We start from the raw sequence: 19627 nt of genomic DNA on the forward strand, positions 1-19627 counted from the left end.
AGGCTTTCATGTCACTGGTTCTCTTCATTAGTCATACAGAGACGCAGGGTTTGGCAGCTGTGAATAGCAGGCAGTCTGTTTTGGCCACAGCTCTGAGCTGTTCTTAGTGGCAATGATTAGCATTGTCCCTGCTAACCTAGATCTAAGCAGATGGTCTAAAAGCTACAAAAACTTTGTGCCTCCACCTGAAAATTTGTGAATTACAGAGAGTAACCTAGTCTAATGCTTGCAAGTGTTTGCTTGGCAGTGGTTCTGAAGCATGGAAATTGATATGCATCTTTATGAATCAGAAGACTCCTGGCTTGTTTCATAAATTCTGGGACTTCCGCAACATGCTAAATCATAACCTTTGGAGAACATTGCTTTGGTTTTGAGTTGGGGTTAATGAGGTGCAGATTAATTTGTTTTTTTCTTAAATATATAAAAACTTCAGAATATTTTTTTCCCTGATAATTCTCCCTTCTCCTCAAGGTGTTGTGGCTGTTAAAACTTCTACTTACAAATGCGTCCTGTCCTCTGTTCTAGTTTGACCTTACGCAATGGTTAAACATTGCTAAACCACCTCTGTCTGAACGTACTAAGCTTCTGGAGTCTATTCACTTGGCTCTGAATGCATGTGGCCTTGAACCCGACGAAGATATTTTGATGCCATTTAATATCTTCTGCAAACATTGGACTAACCTTCTCGAGTATCAGTTCCCTGATCACTATAGCGATTTCTTAAGATTGTTCGTGCAAAGTGAGTATCTGAGTCAATGCATACATAGCCTTTTGTACTGAACTCTTCTGGCTTAGAAATATGAACTGTATGCAGTAAATAGCAGCAAACGAGTGATTGAAACCAAGTTTCTATGTGTGCTTTTACGTGTGTACTATGTGGTATGGTTTTATTAGACATCTTTTAGCTCTACTAGAAGAAAACACACTTATGCAGACCAAGTACACACATTGGTGACAACAGATTTTCAACCCATATGTCATGGAAAAATGATGACTACTGCTGAACCTAGGACACCATATTACAGAATAAGGATGGAGAAGAGGTTTCTATTAATGGAAGCCCTTATTAATTATAGTTATGCCACAATCTGTAGCGCAGAATCCTTGTTCTTGAGCACCCTTCAATGTCAAACTGAGAACTGGAATTACGGGGACCTGGGACTGAAACTGCAATCTGCTGAAAACATGCTGGTTGACATTGATAATACTTACAATCTGATGTGGCTCTAAAATAAGAACAAAAGTACTTCCTTTCTGTCAAACTATGTGCTGATGCAGCAGCTGTCTCTTAATATGTGATTGTATCCAGAGATGTACTAAGTGCTTGGGAAACTCCCTTAAGAGAGCTATAGATGCCAAAAGAGAAGGTTAAATTTCTTATGTTTTGGAAATAGAGATACTTCGCACCTTTAACTGGAATTTCAAACTCATACTGTACCTATTTGTATTTATTTTTTTTGTGTAGTAGGGAGGTCTAATTTCAACCTTTTCTGACTTGTACTGGGAAAAGGTCTAATGCCCTTTTCCTGATTATCACAAATGCTTTTCCTTCTCTTTCTCCTAAGGCTCATCAGAACAGCTTCTAAGCCCTGACTGTTGGAAAGCATCACTTAAAGCTTTGGGATGTGATTCACCAGTGCCTGAGCAGGCAAGCTTCAAGAAAAATGACTCTACTGAAAATCCTGTATTGCAGGATGCAGCAAAAATTCTCCTCTCTGCAGAACAGGTGGGTGCCTCTTTGCTTGATTTATTATGTTTTTCAGCTGTAGCAGATGCCCACCAGTGACAAATAACACTGGTGTGCAGTCTTTCTGGACCTGATGAATAGTCTCCTTCTTTTCAAAGGTTAGAGAGACAATAGAATGGCTTTCCACATCTTTTTGCAAACTCCGGCTGGCTTCGACGGACTTCAGGACCTTTGGCCTGTTCTCAAAGTGGAGTCCTTATGTGGCTGAACTGAATAAATTTCTGGAGTATCTTATTAAACGACTTACTGACATGGAAGTTGCCAATTTAGCCCAAGAGCCTGTTGGCAGTAACAGAATTCTAGCAGGTAGTGTGTCGTTCAAGCAAATTACTTAAGAACAGGCATTCAGTTTCTGTGTTTTTTCTCTGTTAAAGGCCATTTAAATATACAGTAAAGTTTTCTTGCTCTGCATTTGTACAATGATGAAAACATTAAAATACAGACAATGAATGTCGATGCTACTTCATGGCCATATGAGACCTTCTGCTTTATCTTTACATGGAGGAAGCTTGTTTAGTTATTTTATGAAGAGATCATACTTCCTTCAAAGAAAAATAGTCGTTTGCACTGACCAGAGATTTGGAAATGAGTTACTAATGAATTTCATCATGGCGTGCTTTTGATTTAAGGGAAATCACTGAAATACATTTTATTTTAGTATATACAGGTTTAAATTCTGAATCATCATTACCTTCACAACCTCAGATGTGCTAAAGTGGTATTAAAACATCCAAGCAATGTAAAATGCTTATGATTGTTGCTAAAACAGCACTGCTAGTGTAATTAGTAATATTTTATATATTTTATGTATGTATTTAAATATTGTATTTTACATTTTTATTTGACCAGGAAGAACTGGTTAAATGTTACAGTAAGTAAAGGACTTTGTATTCAAGTTTGGAAATGTGGAGTATGTTCACTGTTGCTAATTTGAAGGAAAAAAAATAAAGAAGGCAACTTCTTTGTTTTGTTTTCTTCTAGCATTGCAGTCCCTGTATTCAGTCATTGCTGGACTCTTTAAACCGTGGATACTGGTCTTGGATAAGGAAGATGCAAGGTATATATTGCATTTTAAAGTTAAATGAATTTTTGCTGAAGTAATTGACTTTAGGCCTGTAAGAATGGTTTTCATTGTTGCCTGGGATTTTTTAAGTTTGTGACTGTATTGAGACTTTCTATTTAAGTAGCTGTTACCTGTGCCATATCCTAAGTAATTACTGAACTAATTAATTATTTAAGTCTAATTTTCCAAGGCTTAAATTGAATAATAATTTTAGATTTATGAAATACTTCAGTTTCCTGACCAGAGCTTGCTTATGAGAAAAATATGATTGCAATCAGTTCTGAAAACACTGAAACTTGATTTTTTAGATTCCTTTTTTTTAGCTTCCATAATATCTATAATGCCTTAGCTTAAAACAAAATAAAGAAAGCCAAACATATACAGTCCAAAATAGTATGTAGAGAAACATCAGGCTAAATCAGTCATAGAATCATAGAATAGTTAGGGTTGGAAAGGACCTCAAGATCATTCAGTTCCAACCCCCCTGCCATGGGCAGGGACACCTCACACTAAACTGTATCACCCAAGGCTTCATCCAGCCTGGCTTTGAACACTGCCAGGGATGGAACATTCACTAACTCCCTGGGCAACCCATTCCAGTGCCTCACCACCCTAACAGGAAAGAATTTCTTCCTTATATCCAGTCTAAGCCTTTGCTGTTGAAGTTTCAACCCCTTACCCCTTGTCCTATTACTACAGTCCCTAATGAGTAATCTGTCACCAGCATCCCTGTACACCCCCTTCAGATACTGGAAGGCTGCTATGAGGTCTCCACGCAGCCTTCTCTTCTCCAGGCTGAACAGCCCCAACTTTCTCAGCCTGTCTTCATACAGGAGGTGCTTCAGTCCCCTGATCATCCTCATGGCCTTCCTCTGGACTTGTTCCAACCGTTCCACATCCTTTTTATGTTGAGGACACCAGAACTGCACACAATACTGCAAGTGAGGTCTCACAAGAGCAGAGTAGAGGGGCAGGATAACCTCCTTCGACCTGCTGGACACACTTCTTTCGATGCAGCCCAGAATACGGTTGGCTTTCTGGGCTGCAAGCGCACATTCCTATGATAATCTACTGTCTTGTGTACCTGTGTTTTCTCATGGATAATTATTTGTAATATTATACATTTAAATTTTACTTTCTTCCAAAACCCAAAGCTTTTTGAGCTGCGAGTGCATCTTCAGCACTTAGAAGGCTGACTGCAGGTGCTATGTGCTGTCATTCAGAGCTTCTGGTGTTTTGTTCTTTATTCAATTACAAATGTCAGACAGGTAATAACTGCTTACTCAGTGGTATTTTGGATCATCAGTGTGATGAAATTACAGTATGTACTTTTTCTAAGGAAGAACAGTCTGAAAAAGTTGAGTTTGAGACAACTGCTGGTGCCTGTGCTATAATGATTTACTGTTCTTTAGAATATTTAAATCTTTAAATTGTTTAAGTGTTTATGATCTGATAACTCAGCACTGAATTTATGTTACTTTTCTTCTCTTTCTGTAAGTAACCAGCCTTGCTACCCTTGGTTGGAGAGTGACACTCCTGTAGTATCCACCATGGTCTGTTTGTTTACAGATTGCATCAAGCTATTGCACGAGAGCTTTAAAGGTGGGTGAAGTCTACACTGTTTTAATGTACTGACACTTTCTGTCCTGTCAGGCCAAAAAAAGACTTTTGAGATGTGGGATGTGATTTTATCTGTTGCAAACTTTTAACCAGGCTGATCACTGCAGTGGTACCAGGAGCATTTCTTTATTTCATCCTTTTAAAAACACGAATACAACATAAAAGCAATGAAGTTCTACATGGAAGGAATTTTTTAGAACTTTGAATTGTTGTCCTGCAACTTTTAATGTCCTTCTTGAGAAAGAGCATGAAATCATAAGCTTCCCTAATTGTTGATTTGGAGGAAAAAAAAAGTCTAAAAGCTTAATGTGCATTTTTTATTTTCTGTAAATTTTAATGTAACTTCCATTTGTGGGTTTTTGTCTTCAGAATTGGACTTCTGTAATCAAGCTTTCCCTGATTTTTTTTCTGTTGCTAATTGAGCTATTGTCTTTGAATCTAGATAAGCTGTTGCCAAGCCACCATGGGGCTCTTTGGTTACATCTAATGCATTACTGTGAATGCTGTACAGCCCCCAAAATGCCAGAGTTTATTCTCTATACTTTCCATACTGAGTTCAAAAAGCTTCCATGGAAGGAAATGCATCCAGACCATATGCTTATGGAAGAGTTCTTTAAAGTGAGTACACAGTATCTGTTGAATTAAGTTCATAGTCAGTGTTGCCATTGAAGACAATTGGAGAACTGAAGATAATTCTTTTAGCAAGTAAGCTTTTAAAGTTTGTAGCATTCGCAGCTGCTCATTTTGTGGTTGATTTTTGTAAATGAGTGCCATTGAGTGTTAGACAAAGTTGTGTGGAGCTGTAAAGCTGGCAGTCTTTGTAATCTAACATTGCTCTGTCTGAATATCTCCTTGCATATATAGAATCATAGAATAGCTTGGGTTATATTTAATATGTATTTAGTTAGAGTTAACGTATTTTACCATTGTGATTTTGTTCTCACTTCCGAGTTGCCTGAGACAATGTAAAACTGCAGATGGGTGTGGAAATGCTCCAGGATTTACTGCTTATCTGTTTGGGATGAGTTCTTCATGCAGTTCTAAACAGGCTTTATTGCAGCTAAGAATTTGTAATAAATTAATTCTTTCTGGCTTGCAGTAGCTTGGTATTGTGTATTTGTTATTTGAGAGGCTTAGACAGTTACATGTGCAACTCTTCTGGTGGGAGGTAAAATGATGTAGAAGTGCATCTCTCTTCTTCTTTGCTGACCTAAAATGCTGCTGTGGCTACTGAAAAATATGAAAGTATTTATATCTTACTTTGTTTTTATATGCCTTTTTTAATTTCTCCTTCCTAGATTGAAAGAGGCAGCCCCAAAAGTTGTTTCCTGTTCTTGGGTTATGTGTTATGTGAAATAAACTGGGTCAGTGTCCTCTCTGATGCCTGGAATCCCAACCCTCATCCTCAGACTCAGAGCATGATTGTCTGTTTGCTGTATATGATGGTCCTGCTGGCAAAGGAGGAACAACTTACAGGCAAAGAGGTAATTTTTTGAAAGGTTCATACCTGTCTGTCTCAGAAGAATAATAACCCTTTTCTAGCAAGAGCAAATAAGATTGTGCCTCACTTGTAGAATTACTAACTCAGAAGGGGTTTTTGCATAGGTGAAATACCCCAAATAATCTTCCAGAGATGGCCAAGACCAATTCCTTATTTAAAGCATTTTGTATAACTTGTGTGGAAAAGAACAAGAGCTGCTGTTCGTTTCAAAAAGCTTCTGTTGGTGCTCCAGTAGTGGTGTAAAGAGTAAGGAAATAAATGCAAACAGCTTCCTGGAGTTACAAAATGACTCTCTAGGCTTTGAAAAGAACAAGTAAATATGTTAGTTTCATTAATTTTTAAAAAAATCATTCTTATTAAACAAAGGTACTGTACAGTTGTTTTACCTTCCATTTTTAAGTCTGGGGTGCTTCATCATATGGTTTTCTTATCTCTTAAGCAAATCTTTAGTTAAAATACATGTTTCCTTTTCTCCTTCCTAGTTTTGGAGAGCGTTACTTACAAGCACGTGCAAAGCAGAAGCCGTATTAGCAAAAATTTACATATGCACATATAATACATGTGCATATATATGTGTATATGTTATGTGCAACTGTATATAGGTCTTCCTGGTTTGATTCAAGTAGTCTGCTGACATGAGTGCAGGAGCAGCTTTGACTGGTGTTTGAGTCTGTGAGAAGAATTGGGAGGATTACTGAATCACGTTTATTCTATCGTAGCCAGTCATGTAAATCTCCACTATGGCTTGCTGCTTTTTCTGAGTGGCAAACTTGAATGTATAGAGGGATGATAAGGAATCATCCACTTACGAAAAGCTTATGTCTGGCTCTCTGCCATACTGTGTGCATGTTCGTGGTGTTTTCCAACCTCATCTTCAGTGCTGGTCTTCCAGTACTGTACTACAAGTACTTCCAGTTTCTTGTGTTAAGCACAGCTCAGCAATGGGATTAGTAGCTGTGAGGTTAGGAGCAGCACTTTATCTGGGTGTAGATTTTTTTCATTGCTGTCTGAAAGGAAAATATTTGTCTGCTTGAACATGTTTTCTGTAATTGTTCAGTCCTTAACAGAAGTGCTTTTACAAACATTTATATTTTACTTTAAAATGCTCCCTTTCTAACTCCATATGATGTGATGGCAAGTAACAATGTTGTAGCAATATCTTGAAGACCAGATAAATCTTTCAAGAAGCTTGGCATTGGCTGCTCCTGAGTTACTGGGGACACATTACTTCATCTGTAGGTTGAGTTTTCTTGTTCCCTTGCTCTGAAGGGGGATTTGATAATTTCTGATTTCTCAGTGCTTTTCATATTTCCCCAGTTATTCTGAATTCACCCCCATATTTCTGAATTATTGGAATAGGAAAGAGAAGCACTGGGTGTTAGGATGGACTTTCCAAACCCCGGTTTTGCTAAGAGGTCTGTATGGATAAATCTGTCAGTCTCAGTCCATTGCTTCTGGAGGACTCCTGTAAAAGGGCTGGGTAGTCTTCAAGAAGGCCATTTCACATCTGCCAGTTTTCCTCTTAATTGTAGTGTCTTCCATTGTCTATTTCCTCTGAGGCATTAAAAGATGCTGTGTTGAGATGCCACTAGCAGTGTTTGATCAACATTGTATTCCAGTTTAGGAAAATTACCAGAGTTCACATGCTTTGACCTGAATGTATTTGCTTATTAGAAGCTTCTAAAGCTTCAAAAGATACCTGTTTGTACATTGTGTGAGTCATCCTCAGGAATTCCCTCCTAGCCTCCAGCAGTGTGTTAATCTGACACAGCCCATCACTTGTCTTTTACCTCCCAGGAGGGTCCTGTGACACCTTGACCTAAGCCTCAGACTTTCTCAGCCCTATGTTCCAGTGCATGAGCAACTTGAGAAGTACTTGATGTACCAGAGTCACATTCATGTTGATGTAGTCTAATTTGGGTTAATTCTGGATCATTACAATCTCTAGGTTGTGTGTCAGCACAATTCCAGTATTTGTTCATTATATAACATGTAGAAATCTGGTGCTTCTCAGTGTCTAGGGTGGCCCTTTTATATTGCAGATGTGTATGAACTCATGAGAGGTGGATGATGGAAAAGGAAGCTATACTCTCTGCTGCTTATAGCCAGCTGTGTGCTTGCACTGCCAGTGTGAGTTGTGGACACTGTAGGCTGCTGTACAGTTCAGAATGGTGTTTATAAATAAGCACTTGAGGAGGACCCCAGGTTGGAAGATGTTTCACTGAGGAAATTTGAGGGACATGGCTTCTGTCACTGGTTCAAGTGTGAACTTAGTCTTTTTAAAATTAATGCCTTTTTTAAACCTCTGCTGAAGTGACTTTATGGTGTAGGTCTTTGTTTCTTTCTAGCTCTTTACATGTTAAATTTTAATGTGTCTTGTTGACTTTTGGGCTTCATTAGAGCTGCTGCAGCAGCCTGGGTACTCATAAGTGGTGCTAGAAGTGACATACATGGGCTTGCTTTCTGCTTGCATTAGGAGCCAGATTCCCAGTGATCATCTGTTTCTGTGGGGTTTCTGCTCCATTTCCTTCAAATTTTGGAGTCCGGGCTTCCTTCTGGTATCGAGTACTGTGAATGTTAATTTTAAACACTGAAGAAAGTCAAGCTTAGACTAATGTCTTTAAATCTTCAGGAATCACCACTCATAAATCTTCTTGGACAGACCAGCTCCCTTCCTTGGCAGCTTGTGGGAATTTCATCTTACCAAAGTATCATCAGCTACTGCAACAGTCACTACCCTCCCTCTGTTATCCTTGCTAAGGATGCTGCAGCTGAACTGATCGTGAAGCTCCTGAAAATCTCAGCAGGCTTTGGTGCATCTTCAGACAGTCACATCCACCTTGTAAGTTGAACTGGATTTGCAGTGTCTCTGAGCTCTTCTTGTCATTTGCATGTTCTGCTTTTGTATATTATAAAGTGGAAAGAGTTCTAGGCATGATCTTTTTTTCCTAATTTATTTAAATTTTGGTTAACAGGATGCAACACTGAAGTGCCGAGCATACATTCGCCAGGTGGTTCAGTTTCTCAGCACCTTAGAACAAAGTGGAAAGATTACTCTTGCAGTTCTGGAACAAGAAATGTCCAAGTTGCTAGATGACATTGTCATCTTTAATCCTCCAGGTTTGTGTTAAAGAAGTGGCAAACTACTTTAAAGCTGTCAAGATCCCTTATTCTACTGCATGGCTTGTAGAACATCTGTGACTGTATAATTACTTGTGTTACTCTAATGTCTTCTTTTTGCGCAGCAGGGCAAGTTTCCTTGGTGTATATGTAGATGGTATATTAGCACAACACAAAAATAGGAATGTTAGGCTGTAGAGCTATAAAGAGTGACAGAACCAAAACTAGAAATGGGTTATGTTGTGAGGAAAAAATTGACCAATATACAGGAGCTTGACAGATTCTATTTTGTGTTCTCTAGTTTTTTATTTTTTTTTCTTAATTTTATTTGCATCTTTATTAAAAGGAAGGATGACACAATTACTCTCATTGTCCTTCAGGGATGGGATTCTAGAAAAGAGTTCCAACCTGTTGTGCAATTTGGAAAACTGACTGTTGAAGTAGGGGAATGATACTGATGTATACTAGCAGTATGGTGTGTCCACACTTACAGCATTTGTATCTTTCTCATTTCTATTACTAATACCAGCGTGAGCTTCCTCTGTCAAACCAAAACTTCAGGTGAAATCAGCTGTCTTGCTGTACTACACAGCAGGTCAAGAGTCGTGTCTCTTCCTATATATTACTCATATAGCTGTGCTAGCAAGAGTGAACAGGAAGTGTCTGAAAGTTTCTGAGTGTGAGAACTGTCTCTTTCACTACTTGTGTTGCTACTTAGAGAAGCTCTGTAGGATACCCCCATAGTCAGTAAAATTCTTCGTGACTTGAAGAGAAGTGAAGGCTTACCTGTTGCTGCTAATGCTTCTTGGAGCTGAGATATTCTGGACAAGACAGGAGCTCTAGTGTAAGAGGTGCAGATCTGTTTCATGAACCCCTGTGCACACTTGTATGTGTTTAAGGGCTGAGAGAATTCTCTGTCTTGCTCAGCCAGACTGTGGAGTGCAGGAGGGTCACTGGTGCAGTGGTACAAAAGCAGTGGTGTGTGTAAGATTTAGCTTCTCTGTGAGGCATGAAGGAGGCCGGCAGAAGTTTTTGGAAGAGGCTCTGGGGCACCTCCTAGAGACCAAGAGAACCATTGCAGTACATAGACACTGAAACCCAAATTCAGCTTCTCCACTGAACACTTTCTGTAGGTACTGGGGAAAGCCTCTTGCTCATTACACACCTCAGTTCCCTGTCTGCATTTACAAAGCGGCAGTAAGAGCCCCATTCCTTGCAGTCTCTTCCCTTTTCGAGGTAGATCATCATTCATTAAACAGAGAGACACCTGATAAGGCCACACAGCAGAGTACGTTGGAGCCCATCTTTCATGTAGGGTCTTTTGCCAAGACTACAGTAAAGATAATTGAATGATAAAGCATTTTTACAGTCTCCAAGATGAACTCTGGTATAAAATCACAGTTTAAAGCACAGCTTAGAGTGAAGCAAACAAGATTTTAGATTATTTAACTTAAGATATAACAGACATGAGCCCTGAAATGTTACAATCCCCTCATGCTTTTCAGGGTTTCCTGCTAATCCCAGCGTTTTGTCCCATAATATCTTTCTGAAACTATCTGACTTTCAGATATGGACCTACAAATGCGTCACATGGCCCTCAGCAGCCTCTTCACAGAAACACTGATGATGGTGAACAATTCTAGAGTGACAACTGCTGAGTCTCTACGAGGGAGCTTGAGAAAGTGGGTTGACAGCAAAGTGCATGGGTTGATGGCAATGCCCCTCCTCACAGCAGCGTGTCAGAGCCTGGCCTCTGTGCGGCACATGGCAGAGACGACAGAAGCCTGTATCACTGCTTACTTCAGTGAAGGTAGGAGTCTGTCTTCTACTCGTGCTTGTCCCAGAAAGTTTGATTAGTCTTGGATGCCCATTGAATACAAATCATCTGAAATACTTACAGCTTCACTCTGTGTAGCAATGGAACTGGGTTTTAATCTTGTTTCTGTAATCAAAGCCACTTTCTTTGTATCTGATGGCTCCCAAAGCTAGATAGAGAGAAGTTAAGCCATTATGGTTTGAGTTTCGCAACTGCTCTAATTGTGTTTTCTTAAGTACCGTACCTGACTCGATGAAAACCAGTTTGCTCTGTGTAATGGTTGCCATTTTCCAGCTAAAGGGGAAGACTTTAAAAACAAAGAATCATCCCAAGAGAACAAAACAAGTATTTTTCTCCTCCTCTAGTCTTCTATAGGCTAATTTAAGAAGAAACCAGTCTTGATTGGTAAAATTCTGAGGGTTTTTTGATGTGATTCCTTCCTGCCTTCCTGCTTATGTAATACTTGTGGAACCACATTTTGGTTTCTTCCACATTCTGTGTGATCAGATTTCAGTACACCTGAAGGAAAGATTTAAAATTCCATTGTTAAATTCCTGAATTTAATCCTGGCTGAATCCTGGAAAGTACCTTGCCTTGGCCTCAAGGAGGTGCCATATGATAGTGGAGTTTTTCTTTTGTCTCCATCAGAGTAGCATGGCAAGCTGATTACGTGGAAAATAGCTAAACCAGCCCAGATTCTGTGTTACAGGAATATAGTGAAATAAGTGCTACTTTCTCACACACTCTTTGTTCTGTTCTTTTGTTTTATTTACAGATTCTCCTCACCATCAGGATTTAGGCTGGGGCCCTATACTTGCCTCCCTCCAAGTTCCTGAGCTAACCATGGAAGAATTCCTGCAGGAGTGTCTGTCTTTAGGAAGCTACTTGACCCTATATGTCTACCTGCTGCAATGCCTAAACACTGACCAGACTCTTACCAATGAAATGAAGATCCTGCTAACCATCAGCAAATGGCTGGAACAAGTGTACCCAAGGTAGAAAACTCAAGGCTTCTGAGTTCTGACTTTTAGTTAGGTTGTCGCTGTATAGACAGTATAATCAGGTAGCCAGGTTAATTAGGTTATTTTTACCATGCTGCTGAATGAAATGGCAGGTCCTTCTGTATCCACTCTCACAGAGTCTGTCCAACCTCAGTGCCAACCCAATAGTTGTTGTGGTTAAACAGGAGACGGAATTTTACTTGAACACTTCTGGTGCAGTTTGGGTCAGTTTTCAGTCAGATAAACTTGATTTCAATGGCAGCCTGAATTTGTGCTGAGTTAAAATGACTTTAAGCAAACCCTAAATGACTGTGGGGTTTACTTCCCAGGATGTCCACTAGGTGGGATGTGTTACGTGCTAAATACTCAGTTTGGCACTGAGAGACCTCATGGTCAGAACTGCTTAATAGGGACTGTACAGCAGAACTGAACCACGTCTGAACTCAGTGGGTCTAGTGAGGTGCCCAGAGATAGGGGCCTGTAAAGCATCTTGCTAGATAACAGAGTTCTGGGGGAGGAAGGTTGAATAGCTTTGGGGTTTAAATAATAACACCTTGCACTTAAAGTATGTAACAACTGTATCTACTCTTGCTGCAGAAATTGCCAGAATTTGGTGAATATTTTTCCATATTAATGTTACTAATATTAATATTTGCTGTGAAGGAATACTTTGGGAAAATACGTTTTCCCACTATTTCTGGAAATTCAAAGAATCCCTTCACTGTTATAGGTACCATAGTAATTCGACTGCCAAAGTGTGAAGGAGACAGCAAAGCCACTGTACACAGTGCTGTACACAGCAAATTAAACCTTGCTCAAAACATCAAAGCTGAGAGTGCCTGGGATGGGAAATGACTGGGTGGAGTAATGTGAAGATAGTCTGATGCAGGAAACTCGTGCTGATGTTTTATGTGGAAAATCTGAGCTTGCCAGCTTAAACTGCAGACTGTTTTGGAAAGAATAAAAATATAGGGGGAACTTCACTTTGTGCTTTGCTTAACAAAAATCTTCAGTGTTTCCTTTTCTACATGATCATATCAAAAGTCTAAATTGTGGAAACAATAGCTAGTGCTTCCTAAAATGTTTTATTGGTAAGTAAAGAAAAAAGGGTGGAGATACACTTTCATTCCTTTTATGCCAAGTCTTAGACAAGTTTAAATCCACTTATGGCTGCAATATAATTTATTCTCAGTTGTAAAACTTCAAAGGAAGCGCTGTTCTTTGTCCTTTTCTAAACACTTAAAACCTGCTAGCTGATGTGTGCATCACATCCGTAACAACAGCAGTTACAGCAGTATAGTATGTAGTGGTAGTGTAGTTTTGCTATAAGATTAGCTGTCATTGATAAACCATTTGGGTTCTTCGTGAGCATAATAAGGAGAGTTGCAGACTTCTTAACCAATGTATCTGACTTTTTTATTCCTATTTTGTTTTATTTTATTCTTTAAATCTTACCTAAAGCTCAGCAAAGGAAGAGGCAAAGTTGTTTCTTTGGTGGCATAAAGCCATGCAGCTGTCCTTGATTCAGATGGAGCAGGATGACACTGTTCTGATTGAATCTGTCATTCAGACACTGCTGTCAATACAGGGCAGGCAGAGTCAGCTGGCTGAAGAGAGACTGACTTCTGGAATACTTGGTGCTATCGGGCTAGGCAGGAGATCTCCTTTGTCACCCAGGTAAGGGCTGAAGGTAAATTAATTGATTTGAGTCATCGTGTTAAAAGGTGCAGCCTGGATCCAGACTGCACAGTACAATGTCAAAAGATGTTCTGAATACATTCCATTCCCAAATCTATAAGGTTGTTTGGGCCCAAAACAGAAAAAAATGTACACGTGTTTTAAACTTGTTAGGAAATGAATATGAACTTCTGCAAAGTTTGCAGTAGAAATGGAAGGAAAATGCAATGATTTATGATTCTGGCTCAATGTCCATCTCAGCAAAGTTTGTAGAGAGACTGTTTGTTAGAGGAAGACACTTTCGCCTCATCTGTAGAAGATAATTTGAGTTGTTCTCACAAGAATTTTGTCTGATCACATACACATTGCCTTTTCCATCTTACCCTGGAGGTGTTTGAAATCTTAAGAGAAATTCAAAGAATTATGTGCTTGTCTGTTACTCACTTTACCCTTTAGAGAGACACCAAGGTTGGTTATTAGGTATTAAAATCAAGTTCATCTTGGAAAGAATTCTGTGAAAAAATACTTAAAATGTTTGTGGAACATCAATTCAACACAGTGCCAAAACATAGCACCGTGTTTATAAAAACCTTCTGGGATGCAATTCTGTTGAGATTGCTTTGAAATCTTAGTCTTATTAACTCTGTTTTGGGTGATAAGAATGTTTCAAAGTCTGAGAAGTTAAGTAGTAATTCAGATCTGACCTGAGGGCTTTAGTTAATCTTGGAACAGATGTAATATTTCGTATGTATGGTATTTTATTGTCTTTTAGTATGTATGATATCCCATTATGTGTGTATTAAAGTGATGCATTTATTTCTAATGCATTTAGAAAAAGGTTCTCTAAAGCTATTACTATGTTTCTCATAGAGATGCCTCATGCGATAGAGCTTCAGTTTGTCTGCTGTTGGAGGACTTGCAAATCTGATACCACCTTCTCTCTCTGTCCTTTCCCTATACAAGGTTTCGGGTGGTTGCCCGCAGTTTGTCAGCCTTCCTTCTGGTGCAGATACCTGCGGAGGGTCAAGTCCGCCTGAAAGCAGGGTCGGAGCCAAAGCTGTCGCTGAAGGCCCAGCAGGTAGTGTGTGCCAGCTGCTGGCTTATTGACATGCCTTCTTTGTGTCCTTGCTCAGCTTGTGGGTTAAAGCTTGTAAGTCACTACAAGCACTCCTTCAAGCTAAATTGTGCTCTCAGCTTGTTAATTTTGTTCAACACTGAATGACCTCACTCTTTCTTTGCTACTGCTTTTCTCCTGGCTCTAAATTCTGAATTTCAGAAACAGGTTGTGGCTTCCATCTATTGTCTCAGAGAAGGGGGTGTATCATGAGCTTCTTGTGTGTTGTTTTGCCATACACCAAAACATCATTTTGGAATTTGCTAGAGACGGGGGCAGCTGCAGCATAGACCAGGTGATGATATGAGTTTGCTGAACTCTGGTAGTGGGACTGTATGTCTGAGCCTTAAGCTAAAGTGATCCTAGGTAAAACTGTTTATACAGCCTTGTGTATTAATGCAAAGGCATCATTTTCTAGTGTTACATGCTGTAAAGATGCAGGTGAACTTACTGTGTCTGTAAACAGAACATTTGGAGCATAGCACATGGAAGGAATTTAAAGCAAACAGGAAAAAACAAAGCTGCTGTGATTTCACTGCTTTTGAGTGATAAAGCAGAGCTACATTCACACTAACATTTGTTTATATGAGATCAGGGCTTAAAAGCCCTGTGACAAATAAACATTATTTCTTCAGCATGTACACTCACCGTGTTGCATCACTAAGTGCATGAGAAGAGGAAGGAGGAGTTGATTAGAAACCAAAGCAAAGTAACATATTTGGTACAATTTGTTTCTCTTCTCTCAGAAATTAATGAACCTTGCCCAGACATATTTCTAATGTTTCCCCTGACTGGTACTGCCAGCATAGGCTGTTTTACATACAATTTCTAATTTGGCATTGTCTCTGAAGTATTATTAATGTGAGCAAAACAATACTTTCATGAATGTAAGATGTTCAGAAGAAACAAATAATTAAGTGTGTTGCAGTTTGTACTTTGTTTCCTTAACAAAGTTAAGTTTCCTTAAAACTGTGTCTTTGAGTTAATGAAGTAAATATTTGACAGTATATTTAATAACATATATTTAGTAATAATAGTATATTAGTGATATATCTAGTAATAATAGTAATATATTTAGTAATAAGAGTATATTTAGTAATATTTGACAGGTTATAGTTCCTAACAAGACCTGATTGAACAGGTATGTTGATTTCAGGGAGTGAACAGCTTGAAAAATGCAAGTTCATTTGAAACACTGCTATGTGATTGTAATTTACAAATGTTCTGCTATGAATACTCCGGGTTCTCTGACACATAAGGATCTTCTAGTAGAATTGTGCATATGGTGGCTTACAAACTGGTTTGTTGTGGACCAAAGTGCTCACAGCTAACAGACTCTTCCCTTCTATCTATAGGCACTGAGTGTTCTTGGATCTATGGCCTCAAACAAACAATATATGGATTATCAAGAGCAGCTTTCCCAGGCTTCTCTGTTCATCAAGCATCCAGAACATTGTCTTCGAGATTGCAATAATCTTCTGGCTCTCCTTATTAACACTCTGTATCCAGAAGTGCATTATTTGGATAGCATACGGTAGCAGCACTGAGCTCACAGAATCATTGTAAAGTCATGGAATCAGCTGGGTTGGAAGTGACCTTGAAGATTAAGTCCAGCCATTACCCTAGGACTGCTGAGGCTACTGTTAAACCACATGACCCCATCTGCACGGTTTGTGAACACTTTCAAGGATGGTTTCCAGGGCACTTCCCACTGCCCTGCGAAGCCTCTTCCAATGCCTCGTTGTCTTCTCTGTGAAGGAATTTTCCCAAATATCCACTCTAAACCTCCCCTGGCTCAGCTTAAGGCTGTGACTTCTTGTCCCATCATCCAATGTTAATTATTCTGGTTTACATAGAATGTTGTTATTGCACAAGTAATTTTTACCTTCCACTTTTAATCAGTTCAGAAATGTGAATGGGAACTGGACACTGGCAAGTTTTCATATTTTCAGTGTTTTCTTTCTTTTGATTTGTTGGCCTGTGGAATTGCTTAGTTTTTGTTGACTGAAAACACTTGAATATATTCCTCTGTATGGTGCAGGAGGATATGTGAGGATAGGTGTACAAATTATTAGCCAGCAAAGCTTATCCTGTGGCATCTTAATATTTTGCTTTGTGCTTTTTATTTTCCACCATGCCATCACTCAGGCCAGTTCAAAGTGAGTGGAGTATTGTGTATGAAAGAGGTTTTGACTTTCTTAACCAGTCTAACTTAATCTTATGTGAGTGTGTCTGGAGACTTGTGAAATCTCTGTATTTGGAAAAAACATATTTTAAATTTTGACTTTTTTTTCTTGCTGTCCCACAGAAGCCTGTAGTTGGAAGTCATGCCAACAGTCTTCTCCCACTTCTGTAAATACAAACTAGAAAAAGAACTTTGGGGTTTCCTATTTTCTAAATACTAGTGAATACTCATATATATTACTTGATTAAATGCAGGTAACTTCTAGCCAAGTTCTTTTTAAGTAAGGGGATTTAAATGCTGAGATGCATCTTCTGGACCTCCAGTGTCTGGCAGGGGATCATTCAGTTGTGTTCTTGTTAGATAGGATTCCTTAATTCTGAAAGTCTGGTTGTTTGGAAATACTGATTTAGCAGGTGGATACCCACCACGTAAGTTTATGTTCTGGTAGACCTTTAGAAGACACTGTGTAAAGGTATTTCTCTTGTATTGAAGTTCATGATCACTTGTTTCAGATTCTGTTGCCAAAGCATGAACCATGAGTCTGTAAAACTGCTGTTTCAGCTGAATAATGGCTGGTTTTGTTGCCTTGTCTGATCATTGGATGCACTTTTGTTCAGGGAAAGCAGAAGGTGAGTGTCCCCAGTTGCTTGTCAGTTGTCCCTGTCATTACTGATCTATTTGAGGTGACCCATGATCCTGCAATCCCAATCCATACACCTCTACAAAGGAATGCTGCCTGCCTCTTCTCTTCCTCCATTAATTGTGCCTTTATGACATGGTTAAACATGGTACTTCGTACATGTATCATGTTGGTACATGTTTATAACATGGTACACATGGTTAAAACATTAGTTCTGGTCACTAGGGGAAAGAAGTGTGCTACCTACTGTGTGGTCAGTGATGCTTTGAAGTGTTGCTGTGGTTCTGGTGTTCTTGGAGAAGAAAGCACCTTTTTTTTTCTTCACAGACTCTGCTAATTGTGCCAGCTGGGTCATTGAATCACCTTTATCTTAATGTGGTATTAGAGTTCTTTGCTCTATCTCTGAGCCTGTACATATATACATATGTACATCCCTCTGTATATTAACCAGCTAGCAATGCAGCATGGTTTTTAACAGACTCTTTTGGAAATTTAATGTCTGGAAGAATACATTCTGCTGCTTTCCCACCCCCTCCCCAAAGACTTAAAATCACTGGTTTTACTAGATGTAATGTTACAGATCAGTTGCATAAAAATGTGAAAAAGTCAGAAATATATATGTTTGACATGCACTTTGCAAATGAGATGTTGTTTCAGCTTTTGAGTTTTTACAGATGTTGTATTTATAATATGCTATATCTGCAAAGACTATACAAAATAAAAATGAAAAGTCAAGTAATTTGTGACAAGCATTATGATATTTTCAACCTGCTGAATAATTCAAGTTAGGTAATAATGGTTCTTTGAGAGAAAGGTATGATAGGGAATGCCAGCTCAGTTGATGAAGGTCTGGAGGCTATTCTCTTTGATGTTCTGGAGTTGATGTGTCTGATACAACAGCCTGATTTTGTGCCGAGAGGCCAGGAGAAATTTAGTATAGGTAATGGCAGAAATGCTTCTCTGTCCTGGCAAAATCCCTCAAACCTCTGTAGTAATGTGACTGTAGGGCTATGCACTGGTTCTGTTCTTTCAGCACTAACAACTGACCTAGGCTGGAATTTGGTATTTATACCAAATGAGGGAAAAGCTGGATGTGTGGAGGGAAGCTGGAGAAAACTGCCTTCAGTGCTGGTGGTACAGCAGTTTTGCTGAGGGCTTTGCTGGTGAGAAGGGTTGAAGCAAGATGTTGCTGCTCTCAGCAAACACTGCTGACACCACCATCATATCCATTTGTTTTCACTTTTGTAACATCTCCCTGAATAACTTAGTGCTTAAAAAGAGAAGCTTTGGACAAGGGCCTGTAGGGACAGGACAAGGGGGAATGGCTTTAACCTGCCAGAGGGGAGATTGTGATGAGCTCTTAGGCAGAAGTTCTTCCCTGCAAGGGTGCTGAGGCACTGGCACAGGGTGCCCAGAGAAGCTGTGGCTGCCCCGTCCCTGGCAGTGTTCAAGGCCAGGTTGGATGAGGCTTAGAGCAACCTGCTCTAGTGGAAGGTGTGCCTGCCTGTGGCAGGGGGTTGGAACTGGCTGAGCTTTAAGGTCCTTTCCAACACAAACCAGTTTGTGAGTTTCTGAAAAGTAATAGAAAATATACTGTTGCCTTTTTTTACCATTTCTTGATCAAATAATTCTGATGAAAATTATTTATCATGGCTAAAGTACTCTCAGTAATACTATGATGAGCACCAAGAATTCTGGAGAATTCCCCATGAGCTACTGCTTTTGCTGTATGTGTCACACCAAACCAGTCTTCTGGCTTCTTAGTGACTATGGTAGTGGAAGAAGTCTGAACCTATGCTTTCGTTGAGTACAGGGGAGCATTTTTATTAAGTAACAGATCCACTGGGAGTTCTCTGTTGCAAATATGAACACTGAATCCTAGGGTTTTATTATCCCTAAATAGCAGTGATGCCCAAAAGACTGATGACTTGTTTCTTCTTGTTTTACTGGGAAGATTTTAATGTTCTCGGAACTTCACGCCCTCCCTTCTACCCTAAACTGCAGGGTTTTGTTCACATCCGGTCTTGTTCACATCATAAATGTAACCAGGTAATCTCAGAAGCAGAACAGTTCTGTGTTGATTTTAGCACTGTAGATTGCAATGGAAGGAGATGAAATTGGAATGTCAGCTTAAAGCGTGCCT

General features: G+C 39.4%; 1 protein-coding gene across 1 annotated transcript in view; it reads left to right on the plus strand.

Moving 5' to 3' along the window:
* EPG5 (ectopic P-granules 5 autophagy tethering factor) overlaps nucleotides 1-17034 on the plus strand; it is a 64895-nt gene extending 47861 nt beyond the window's left edge. The window contains exons 31-44 of the mRNA XM_005145406.3: nucleotides 526-739; nucleotides 1566-1726; nucleotides 1846-2053; nucleotides 2729-2804; nucleotides 4309-4412; nucleotides 4873-5048; nucleotides 5729-5914; nucleotides 8564-8773; nucleotides 8907-9051; nucleotides 10619-10861; nucleotides 11643-11862; nucleotides 13330-13545; nucleotides 14509-14623; nucleotides 16015-17034. Of these exons, the coding sequence (XP_005145463.2) occupies nucleotides 526-739; nucleotides 1566-1726; nucleotides 1846-2053; nucleotides 2729-2804; nucleotides 4309-4412; nucleotides 4873-5048; nucleotides 5729-5914; nucleotides 8564-8773; nucleotides 8907-9051; nucleotides 10619-10861; nucleotides 11643-11862; nucleotides 13330-13545; nucleotides 14509-14623; nucleotides 16015-16197 (2457 nt within the window). The 3' untranslated portion in view covers nucleotides 16198-17034. The remainder of the gene's footprint in view (nucleotides 1-525; nucleotides 740-1565; nucleotides 1727-1845; nucleotides 2054-2728; nucleotides 2805-4308; nucleotides 4413-4872; nucleotides 5049-5728; nucleotides 5915-8563; nucleotides 8774-8906; nucleotides 9052-10618; nucleotides 10862-11642; nucleotides 11863-13329; nucleotides 13546-14508; nucleotides 14624-16014) is intronic.
* Nucleotides 17035-19627: the final 2593 nt, after the last annotated feature.

Source organism: Melopsittacus undulatus, chromosome Z, assembly GCF_012275295.1.
Source record: "Melopsittacus undulatus isolate bMelUnd1 chromosome Z, bMelUnd1.mat.Z, whole genome shotgun sequence".
Taxonomy (NCBI): Eukaryota; Metazoa; Chordata; class Aves; order Psittaciformes; family Psittaculidae; genus Melopsittacus; species Melopsittacus undulatus.